The sequence below is a fragment of the Nannobrachium achirus genome, assembly GCF_963921795.1.
Source record: "Nannobrachium achirus genome assembly, chromosome: 22".
NCBI lineage: Eukaryota > Metazoa > Chordata > Actinopteri > Myctophiformes > Myctophidae > Nannobrachium > Nannobrachium achirus.
In genome coordinates, this window is record NC_137829.1 from 10,834,432 (window position 1) to 10,847,121 (window position 12,690).

The following is a 12,690-nucleotide window of genomic DNA, read 5'->3' on the forward strand; positions in this document are numbered from 1 at the left end:
TAGGCCTTTCTTCTTAATTTCCGATGGAGTAAAGAAATCCCAAAAAAGTGGATATCAGCTTAATTGTTGTTTTAGGTCCATTAACACAGTGGTTCTTAAACCTTTTCATGTCAAGGACCCCCAAATTTACACCTTTCTCCCTATTAGCCTGCAGACCCCCATTTGAAAAGATATGCCAGGGACCCTCATAAGAGAAGATTTTTACGCTCTAGCCGTGATTCTCAACCGTTTTACACATTACATTACATTATTAATTACATTGCATTACACTCTGGACCCCCATCTAATAGCATTTCTATCTCTGGGACCCACATTTATAACTAGTGTACCTGTACATGAATTACAGACCCATAAGGGACATTTGGTTCTTAACTATCTATCATTTAGCTGGGGACCCCTGGAACTCCCTCAAGGACCCCTGGGGGTCCCCGGACCCCACTTTGAGAACCAAAGCATTAACATAAAACACCCAGTCCTGTTACAGATTATGCAAAACAAAAAGTAACAAAGGGATCATTACAGTCCCATCTAGTGTTCAGTGACAGTCGAGCAAAGCGCTCTGTTTGCACCTGTTACAAGGCGGGGTCAGTGGTGATGTCACCTGAAGCTGGAGGGTGGGGGATGGGGACTCCGACTCACCCTGCGGGGAAAGTTCTGTCCTGTTGTCCTACCAACAGGTGGAAGTTTACCCGTCTCTCGTCTCGGTGGAGTCGGTGCAAGGCATTTTTCGGACCTTAAATTATATTGTCTTGAGAGTATAGAGAGAGGGAATGCACTATGCAGAGTGGTACCTATGCAAAGGGATCACAATATTGGGTGGAAATCGGCAAACCTTAGGTTAGTTTAGTGAGACGCGCTTCCGCGTCGCCATGATGAAGAACAAGATGGGAAATGTGATATTGGTTGCGCTTCTACTTGGGTACCTGCCTAAAGGTAAGGCTTTTTTAAATTACATCTAAAAACATCCAATGGGCATTTGTGTTAAATGCTTATACCGAGCGATATAGGAGTAGAAGAGAAGACGAGTAAAAATGGTGAAAGTATGTCAGCAAGTTAATTATTACAACAGGCTGTAAACAATACAAGGCCGACGATGTGCCACGTGATCAATCATTGGCTAATGGTTATTGAAGAATACTAACAACATAATAGCGTAGCAAGCCAACCATCATCATCATATGGCAGCCAATTAGGCCTATAACATTTTATAAACTAGCAAAAGAAAGAGGCTTTTAATACATGAATAGTTTTTCCTCAGTTACCATATCATGCTGGAATGCTTACAGCTTGTACGACCCTGATGATTGACAGCTACAATTACATGTATTGTGATGACAATGATATAGGTCTACTAATGTCATGTGGGAGTAGTTTTACTTGTGGGATACGGTGTTCTTTAATACCAGTCTGGTCAGATTCCAAGCTATCGTACAAAAGAATACACTATTATTCACTTTGAGCACCTGCAAGTAAATAGGGACATTTGAATTACCTGAAAATATTATATGCAGCTGTTTACATTACCCAGGGGCGTCACAAGGGGGGTAAAAGTGGGACTGAGTTACCAGGGTCCAAGGTTGGAAGGGCCTTCGTTATTTTATACTTTTAGCTATTGAAAAATAGCAGATATACAAGCTCACAGCGTGGCACTGAGTGCTGCACTGCAAGCTTGTAGATCTGCTATTTTTGAAAAGTCATGTGTGCAAATCTTTGAAGATATGTATTTTTTAAGCTAACATTTGTAACTCAAATTTTGCTTCTGGGGATCCCTGGAACTAGATATGTTGAGATGGGGGTCCGTGGCCAAATACATGTCATTTTGGGGATCCTTCACATGAAAATGTTTGAGGCTTGAGCACCACTGATAGAGAAACATAGGTTTTTCAAAAAACCTTAGAAGGTTTTGAAATATACAGACTCTGCACAAATTTTCACGATTTTTCAAAAATAGCAGATCTACAAGCTCGCAGCGCGGCACTCGGTGCTGCGCTGTGAGCTTGTATATCTGCTATTTTTCAATAGTTAAAGCACAACATGTGAGTGAATCCTTGTACCCAGGGCCCAGAATTTGGTGTGACACACCTGACATTACCCCCCCTCCTCTATTTCCATTAGAGGTGTTCTCCATTCAGGTGATTGTACCCCAGACGGAGAGGAGCACAGCCCTCTTTGCCTCTGTGATCATCCGCTGTGATTACTCCACCTCAGCTAACCAGCAAGATGTCCTGGTAACCTGGCGATACAAATCCTTTTGTAAAGACCCTGTGCTGGAATTCTACTCCACAGGTAAGGTTACAGGGGGATGCATTTGTGGGTGGGGGGCAGGGTTTGCTTTCCAACTTCTGCATTTGGACGTAGTGGGTGCAATCTATTTTACGATTTCCCTCCCAGCCTCGTGCACACACCCGCCCCGACTCGGAGTGACACCCCATATAAGCACCTCCACACTCACTAACTCAGTGTTTCTCAAACTTTCAAATTTCAAGGTCTCCCCTTAACTCTGACGGTGTACAAATGGATAGCGGATTCATTTGGTTCCATTTGTACACTGTCAGAGTTACACACTTATACAAGTCAATTTAAACCCCCATAAAGGAACCCACAGAGTCCCTGGAATCCACTTTTGAGAAGCACTGCACTAACTAATGTATAGGAAATAGCACCACCGAAGTGTGTGGTAGTGTCCCTGAGCAAGATGCCTAAGCCCTAGTCTCGCGTAGCCAGACACCTATTCCACAATCTCTGAATGCTATATAGAGTCTGGAACAGCAGCTCCCTAACGGCGAGTAATGGAAACGGGCATTACCGTTCAAGAAAATATATTTTAAAATGTCATTTCTGCTAAGCAGCAAGCTAAACATGCTTATTTGTTTTTTATTTATATAATGATAAATGTTTGCAATGTGAGACTGAAGCGGAAGTGACGAGGGGGCTACACTTCCGCTTCATCTCGCACTCATCATTTCTTCCCCGGTTTGCCAGACTGTATGCCGGGAGCATTTGACCAAATCGCGGAGGCAACAGTCTGGCCACGCGAGACTACCTAAGCCCTAACTGCTCCCTGAGCACTGCACCTGAACTCGTGCCCACTCCTAAATAGCTAGGATGAAGATCACACGTTTCACATGAATGTATGTGCAAATATACGTTACTAAAGCCCCTTTTCGACTGCAGTTTTAGCACCACACCACACCACACCACACCGCACCACATAAAGATATCTACATTTTCCATTACAAAAAAGTACCCCTATCGATAAGAAACAAATTGACCCTTTTAACTGTGATTATAATACAATAAAAATTTGTATTTCAACTATCCTAATTATAATGCACTGTAATGGATTATAACTGTGATTATAATACATTATAAAGTATTAATGTATTACTATGATAATTACAATACACTATAATAGATTATAATAGTGGTTATAACACAATAGAATCTATTATCATGTATTACAACTATATCCTGGTGGTCTAAATGAAAAGTCAGTGAGTGATCAGTCATTATGAAGTGTTTGGCCCTGTTTGGCCTAGCTCAGACCTACTCTAGAGTGGATACTTTTTAGTACCCTGTTTAGTACCACTTTCACACCACTCTACCCAGGTCCTTGTAGTGGAAAACCTGGCACAAGTGGGCGGTGTGGTGTGGAGTGGTGTGGAGTTGGGCCAGTGGAAAATGGGCTTAATACCCCAAGGACTGGGGACCATATTATCATTAGTATTATTATACTGTAGTACATGCATCCACACACACATACTATAATTGAGAACATTCTGAAAGACTGGGTATGTGTTATCAACTATTTATTGTAAGTTACACACAAGACTTTTAACAGTCAATGACATTTACAACTGGGGAGATATTTTTATGCTTTTTTTATGCTCATCGGTTTTAGTTTTAACCACATCTAACTCAGCCACTTATGAGCCAGTTACAAGCTACTTTTAGCAAGATGTCATATGAATGAGGCCAGTGGGGAACAGGTTCATCAGCTGGCAACACACTTGTTTGCAACCTTCACTCAGTCTCATATTGTTGCTTTCGGGCAGAAACCTTGTATCTTGTAACGTTTTATGCTATGGGGGTGCTTATTACCCCTTGTCACAGCAGTGACAACTGATAACACATTTTGTGTGTTGTCCACTGACTCACCTGCCAGTGAATAGGTCTTTAGTTCGTCCTACTCCTCCTGCCCATCACTAGGGCTGTCACAATTATTACATAATCGTCTAATCGTGATTATTTGACATTATCGCAATTATTTTGTCATAATCGTCATAATCGTGAATGTTGAAAAATGTCAGAAATAGTGGAAATAGCAGATCTACAAGCTCACAACGCGTCGCATCGTGACGCGTTGTGAGCTTGTAGATCGACTATTTCCACTATCAATGTTATTTTTTAAGTAGTAAGTTGTCAAATATGTCAGTAATTTGTTCGTGTATTTAGGTTTTGTGTCATATCTGCCATGTGCAACTTCAAAGCCTAAAAGACAAACAGAAATGTAATTGTCAATGACAAAAACACAATTAAATCGTTAATCGCCAATTATTTGAGTGACAATTAATCGTCATGTAAAATGTCATATCGTGACAGCCCTACCCATCACTCCCCGTTGACAGGTGTTGCCCCAGCCCGGGTGGGTAATCTCTCTTCCCTCTTGTGAACACAGGCCAACTGTGTTCGTATACAGGTATAAATGCTAGATAAAGCCGGATCATCACAGTGGATTCCAACCCACAACCTCCGTGGTGGTGGACAGGCACTTTGGCACTGCGCCACCCTAACGTGCCAACCTTTTATGTTTTTGAATAAATGTATTATGCCCTACTTCATCATCATACTACAGTGTCATACAAAAGTAGCAAAAATAGCCGACACGTGTCGTGATGCACCTTGTTTTGAAATTGTAGATCTGCTGTATTTGGTTATATTGTTTTAACCACTGTCTGTGGATTTTAATGAATCAGTGAAAAGTATTGACAAGAACATGTGAGTAAATAACTACTTTGGAACCATTGGGATAAAGGTAATGTTTTCCATATCCGGAAAAGTGACAGTTATGGACATACAGTTTCCACCAACGACAACATTATGTACTCTGCAAGGTCATCTGGAGCAGCAGGACAAGTTTCAGAGCCAGGCTTATGAAAACACTGAAAGAGTTTCTTTTGTTTATTTTCTCTATTTTTAGTACTAGTATAGTACTTTTAGTATGCTTATTACTATGCTACAATACTATAGAATAGTGATTCTGCATTAACATGAGCTTATTTTAATCTTGCGATGCCACCAGGCGTTAACTGCAGTTCTCATTAATGACCTACTGGGTGTCCTCCTGCTGGCTGCAGAATTACCACGCCATTGATCACAATGGCGATTTGACCAGACTTGACTTCATTTTATTACTTTAGTAATCATTGTCATAAATACTTTAAGCTTTCAGTTGCTTTCATGTTGTAATGTATCCTTGACATTTTTAAGTGATTATACGGAAGTCCTGGAGCTTTCATAGTAGGTATCTGTGGTACATGCCTATATTAAACTACGCTATGATAACTTGAACATCATAATGTAATGTGGGAAAATACATTGTTGATGACTTTGACTAAATCTACAATTTCTGCCTGCATAACCTTTTTAATTACTTGTGCTTTGTAAGGCTTAACTTTTTAATAATTGTAGTTTGATATAGCAAAAACATGGTGTCAATTTAGTGGTAAAAAAGTGGAGACTCGCACACCACGAAATGTTCAAGGATATCACACAGACTAGGAAAATAGCGCAGCCCAGTCTCCTCAGTGGCCTTTCAGGGTGGAATTTGCATGTTCTCCCGGCCTGTGTCTGCATTGGATTTCCTCCGCTCTGGCTACTCCAGTTTTCCCATATCAAGACATGCATGCTAGGTATGCCAGTGCTCTTGAGCAAAGTACTGGCAAATAAAACTGGAGTTCGTACCCGAAAGCTGCCCGGTGGCTGCTCACTGTTCCTTAGGATGGGTTAAAACTTCCCCAACGGGACAATAAAGTAAAATCATTAATCATCATCAACATGCTACACATAAAGAACAAAAAAGGGTAAACAAGCATAGACAAACTGTTAATGATTAGCAATGATAAACTAATTGATATAAATAAATATATACATAAATCAAGTTAGAATAAGACATAAGAACATCAAAGAAGACTATAAATAAAATGATAAACTATAAGAACAATAAAACTATACAAATAATAAAATGCATTTATTTAAAAATCCCAAAAGAGCAATGTCTTAAACACTTCAGTTTAAGTGACCAAAGGCTCCTCTAAATCTGTGCTTCTCAAACATGACAAATTGATATTTGGCTGAAAGATTTGTGCCCCCAATAAAATGGAGTTAAACTGATTTAGCTATATTATCAAATTTGCTTGGGACCGCATGGAACCCCCTCAACGACCCCTGGGGGTTCCTGGACCCCACTTATAGAACAACTGCTCTAAACTGGCGTATGTGGTCATATATCTGTATGAAGTGTTAAGTGTAAATGGTCTGACTTTGAGCAATGTGAGTCTAATGTTAATTTTTATAAATCATTTAGAATAATATAAATATTTTTCATCATCCTCTGTTCTCCCTCTGAAGCCTATCAGGCCTCTCTGCAACTGGGTCAGGACCCAGCCAATGACTGCCCAGACCGCCAGCGTACAGTTCGCACCGTGATCCAGAAGAGGGGCACTAACGAGGCCATGTTGGGTGCAGAGTATCGGGAGCGCAAGATAACCATTCAAAACAGTGAGTTTTTTTTCTTCTTCTTCCTTGGATTAGAATCACAATAACCATGTAATCGTATCTCCAACTACCAACTATTTGTCATCGAGTGAGTCTATTTACAATGTCATCAAACATTTATCTTTAACACTGTTCAATATGAAGTTTTAATGCCTACAGGGAGACACCAACAGAGAAAAGTTGTATGCTCTCAAAGGAATAGTTTTTTCTATTGATGACTCATGCCATGGAGATTTGAGTTCAATAATATCTTTTCTATTTGTAGCATTCCTAAGGCAAAAATGTGTTAATAGTACATACATTTATTGTAATCAAATTATTGTCTTAGGAATGCGACAAAAAACTAAAAATATTATTGAACTCAAGTCTCCATGGTATGAGTAAACAATAGAAAAAAAGTATTTTTTATATGCAACTACAAGAACACGTTTTTTGTTGTTGTATTTTCTGTTTTTGAAATGTTTCCATATTGTCAACAGAGGCTGACTTAGTCATTACTGAGGTAATGTGGTGGGATAACGGCGTGTACTACTGCTCCATTGATGCTCCCGGTGACACTACAGGAGACTCGGATCGTGAAGTCAAGCTCATTGTTTACCGTAAGTTAGGCATACAACAAGGGGATAGTTTGATTCTTATGTAACTTGGCAATCTTTGTAATCTAACATTTTTACTACACTGCTAGTGAACAGATATGAACCATGTGGTTCACCAAATGGGGGACTGCCCTTAAGTCCGAAGGTTCATTAGTCCGAAGGTTCATTAGTCCGAATTTAGTTAGGGTTACTGCCCTTAAGTCCGAAGGTTCATTAGTCCGAAGGTTCATTAGTCCGAATTTAGTTAGGGTTACTGCCCTTAAGTCCGAAGGTTCATTAGTCCGAAGGTTCATTAGTCCGAATTTAGTTAGGGTTACTGCCCTTAAGTCCGAAGGTTCATTAGTCCGAAGGTTCATTAGTCCGAATTTAGTTAGGGTTACTGCCCTTCAGTCCGAAGGTTCATTAGTCCGAAGGTTCATTAGTCCGAATTTAGTTAGGGTTACTGAGGTTAAGGTTAGGGTTAGGGTTAGAGTTAGGCATAGTATTCTTAACAAATTCGGACTAATGAACCTTCGGACTAATGAACCTTCGGACCAATGCCATGGCACCCTATTGAATGCCCTTGTATGGTGACCCATACAAGGACCCCGATGTAAACAAGCCATAGTGCTTTCTTGTGTTTAAATCCTATTAGTAGACCGTGTATCTGAACTCTTGTCTTGTGCTTTTCCTATGCGAACTGCTAATAATGTATTCAATCAATCAGTCAAACCCTTGACCTCAAATACTGTTCCAGATTGGCTGACTGTCTTGTTCATCGTCATTGGTGCCTTGCTGCTGATGATGCTGTTTTGCGTATGCTGCTGCCAGTGCTGCCCACAGAAGTGCTGCTGCTATGTCCGCTGTCCCTGTTGTCCACAGACATGTTGCTGCCCAGAGAAAGGTAATACAGACCTATTTTAAACCCGCCCACAAACATCCACAGGTGTAGGTGAGAGGACAATGGACTCTCAGATAGACAGTCCATTGCTTAGTTGCAGGTGTGGTGGATAACCAACATTTGCCCCTGAGTGTCGGTCAAAACACAGTAAAAGGACCTCTGAATGGTTCTGATTGATTACAGTTTTTGTGGAATTTAATGTATGTGGTTTTATAGGAATAAAAAGGAAAACAAAACTAAACGCATTGTAAACATCAACGTAATAGCCTGGCTACAATAAATAATACTCTGAACTGAACCTATTAATAGGATAATAATAATACATTATACAAGTTATACATGCAACGTTATAATACAGCTACAGTATATTCCAATACTAAATACTCAATACTGACTTGAACAGCTACAGTATGTATAATAGAGGGAGGGACACATTGGTGCCATCTGATGGATTTAGACGCACATTACACCTTTTGAGCCAAGTCTCTGTTCTCTCCATCCATCCTCGATGGGGGAGACTAAAGGCTGGTACACACTGCAAGATATCTGCTCCGATTATGTTCTCGCCGACCATTTTTGCCGCTAGCTGACAAACCCCCCGATCTGACGCAAGATCGGCCTTTGCTCTCCGAGGTTTTGCTCGCTGCGTGTGAAAGACTGATTCCAGTGCTCGGCGAGAGCTTCCCAAGCGTTTCTGAATATCAGGCAGTTTTGATAATCAGCTCTTCAGCTCAGTCGCAGACTGGACTGTGAGAAGTGAGTAGCGAGCATCAGTTTCAGCCAGTGAGAGTACCAGCCGATCCTGCTTTTCTTGGGTGCATGTGTTTGTGAACACAATAACACATGGACACAAGAAAAGGAGGATCAACTGGTTGGCCTCTGGCAGAGACGTAATCCTCAGTTTATTGTTTCAACTTCATTCTCTGGTTTTCAGAGTTCCACACAAACTCCCAGCAGCGCACTGAGTGAGCGCACACACCAAAACATCCCTCTCAACCAATCCCTGAGCTTCATGCTGCGAATGTTGATCCCTTCTAGGCGATCAACCGTGTAGTGAAAACCACAACGATATTATGAGTCCGCGACCACTTCAATATCTTGCAGTGTGTACCTGCCTTAAGACACAAGAAAAAGAAACAAGTGAGGGAAACAAGATTAGATTTTTAGATTTTAGACCACTTTTAGATTTAAGGCCTTTTTGATACCAAATTGTCAAATATTACAGAAAGAAAGAAAGAGACAAGAAAGAGACAAACATTGTTATAAAAAAAAGTAGGTGAAACTAACTTGACGCTATTGGGAAGAAATCAACAGGTAAAAAACACATAAAACCTGACTTCTCAAATGAAATAATCTCTGTCGACTGAGGGGTCTCCGCGCTAAATAAGAGAGATGAGATGCACCCCCTTGTTCATGTTGGTGTCCCTATCATACTATCAGCCAAGCTGACACCTTTCCTCCCCTTGCTCCAGCGGTGATGCAGCATCGGATGTTACGAGATGCCCAGAAGGCCATGGCACCATGGCTCCATGGACAACCCATCTATGCGCCCATTGGTTCCAATGCCTCCTCCCATGGCAACCCAGTACTATACTCAGGTACAAGTGACATTCTTTCTTTGCACTGTTGTTTTAAGGTGAATGGCAGGGCTCAGTAGTATTTTCTTTTATTCACATACTTAAGTATCCAGAAGTAAAAGTCTTAACGGCACTATCACAGGGCATAGGGTTAGAGATGTGTGTACCAGTTATAGTTAAGAGTATATCCATTAGGCTTGTGCAGCTAGCTCAGCCGTCTGGGCACCTAGGCTGGCAATCCAGCCTGACAGCAGGTGTTGCATGTCACCCCCATTTCCTGTCAGTCTACTGTATACCTATCAATAAAGGCAGAAAAGCCCCCCAAAAAAACATTAAAAAAAAGAATAAAAGAGTATAACCATTAAATCTCTATACAGTCGTTTTGAATATAAAATCAACCATTTCACTCAACACTGTCGTTCCAGGCTCATTTTCAGACTACCCCTCTAAGCAGAACTTCGCCATGGGTCCTATGGGCCCTATGAGTCCTATGGGCCATATGAGCCCTATGGGCCCTATGGGCCCGGCACCCATGATGACCCACCACCTGCAGCAGGCCCCTCCCCCGCCACCACACGCTTTTCACAATAATGGCAGCGCGCGTGCCAGTATTCAAGGTACCAATCAGGTACTGGATTACCTGGAAAACCAAGTGAGGGGAATGGATGTTGGGGCACCGCTGATGCTTCCCAACAATGCACAGCACCTGCATCACACACAACCTCATCCTCAGCCCACTTCCCAGGCAGTGCCCTACACTCCGGGGCCTCCTAGCATGCTGTCAGCCCTGGATGAGATGGGGGTGAGAGGGTTAGAAAGAAGGGTAATAACCCTGCCACCTATTGTCCAACGCGCACCCAGCTTTTCCTCACGCAGGGGGCCCAGAGAAGGAGAGGGGATCAGGGGGGGCTACCGCACATCGAACCACTCCAGCGGAAGCTCTAGTCGCACCGTTGGTGGAGGGCCTCGCCACCGCGACGGCCAGGGGAGTAGAGATCCCCCCTCACCCCGCAGGGGGATCCTGCGGGGCTACAGCGATGACTCCGACTGGGAGAGCCGAGGAGGAGCCGGTAGAGGTGGGGTGCGCGGGGGAGGAGAGAGAAATGAGAGGGGGAGGAGAAGCGGCGGGTCTGCACCGCGCTCCCGTAGCCGAGACGACCTGATGGATGAACTGCGTCGTTCTGCACCGAGACGGGACAAGAGCTATTCACCCCCACAACGTCGACGAGGGTCCTGGAGCTCTGATGAAGAGGATAGCAGGAGAGGAGGAGGCCGTAAAGGTAAAGGGAATGACTGGCCAGAAAAACCTCCCAGTTACTCGTCATCCATCGAGATCCAGCCTGGACACCACAGTGGTAGAAGGAACTACGAACGCCTTTCTGTAAGACCTACAACACATGAGTACAAGAGTTGATCTTTCACAAATACACTGACATACTGTCCAGTAAATCTTAATGTGTTTTCTTTATTTAGCTTATCTTATCTCTCTGTCCTACTTTATTACTTTCGTTTTCGGTGTGTCTCTCTTCCTCATTTACTTGCTTTTGACTTTTGTCTGTTGCTTTGTCTTATAGGATAGAAGCTCCCGTAGTGGAACCAGCGTAGTCATCTGAAGCCTTTTCTGTGTTTTCCTCCACTTGGTGACTGTTTTCCCTGTCCACAAAGGTGAAAATGAAGACAGACAATATTAGGTACAAGGAAGTTCATAATAAGGATATACTGTAAATATGTGTTGAGCATTTCTGAACAACTAATATGGTTATGTGTACTACTACTACACTATTAAGTAATTGATTCTTTTCAGTTTAATGAAGCATGATACTGTTTGGAATAATTAATGCAAGTCTTCTCGATGCTTGTCCGACTTTTTCAGTTCAATTGTTTTGTCTGGTGGGGGAATAATGTATTCTGTGTTATTTGTGCTGTGAGGGTCTGCGTGGTTACTTTTGTACAGTTTCGTTTTTAGCGTGAAATAAATGAAGTGTGTGTAGATGTATGTATGTATGTATATGTATACTGTATGTATATGTATGTATGTATACAGTATGTGCCCACACATGCATGTGGGCAGAAATGTATTTTTTTTCTAAATTTGTATTATTTTTAGTTTTTTAAACCTTTCTAATTGTATGCACAATTTAATGTTTTTATATCATGAATCATAACAGCAACTAGAGGCAATCCTAATTTGAGAGGATTGGCAATATTCAGTTGCTCTTGAACAAACTGCTATTTAACTTTTTATTTCAATTGGGGTTTGTTTTTTGAAATTGGAATAATAGGGAAAATGTATTGCCATGAAATATGTACTGTACATTTTCAATAAACGTGTAGATAAACAAGCATTCTTGGGATTTTATCTTTTATGTTTGAGGGATGAGTCACAAAGAGCTGTACTTATTGCTTCCTAGTTAAGGCTGCAACTCAAAGCCAGGCAGAACTGATCATTCATTCACATTGAAATAGTAAACGCAATGTTACCAATGATACTATTTAAGGTTCCGTTCCATTTAGTGTAGCAGAGCCTTTCCAGCGAGCAAAGTTGCCAACATACACCTGTGTTTGAACTGAATGGAATGCAAAGCACGTATCATTGGCAACACGTGTGTTTAACCTACTATATATTGAACATAATCATTCCTCAGCATTCCACAGTTATCACAAACTCTTGCACACCTACTATAATATTTAAACATACCACACACAGGCACCTGACACTTTGCATTAGACTTTCACAGTTTAGAGATAACAGGAACGGGGGTGGCATTGATTGTAACTGTACAGAAAAGAATGTATGATATGAGCACAGCATAGAACACTTTGCAAACTTCAGGTGTGAAATAAGGCTACACGTTAGTCA

At 41.6% G+C, this 12,690-nt stretch overlaps 1 protein-coding gene across 1 annotated transcript; it reads left to right on the plus strand.

Moving 5' to 3' along the window:
* Positions 1 to 630: 630 nt before the first annotated feature.
* LOC308308012 (immunoglobulin-like domain-containing receptor 1) lies at positions 631 to 12,166 on the plus strand. The gene is made up of 8 exons (XM_080753365.1): positions 631 to 933; positions 2,116 to 2,286; positions 6,631 to 6,780; positions 7,257 to 7,376; positions 8,110 to 8,256; positions 9,726 to 9,851; positions 10,256 to 11,211; positions 11,405 to 12,166. Exons 1-8 carry the CDS (start codon positions 870 to 872, stop codon positions 11,441 to 11,443), a joined length of 1,773 nt encoding a protein of 590 aa, XP_080609491.1. The 5' UTR covers positions 631 to 869; the 3' UTR covers positions 11,444 to 12,166.
* The last annotated feature ends 524 nt before the right edge of the window (positions 12,167 to 12,690 follow it).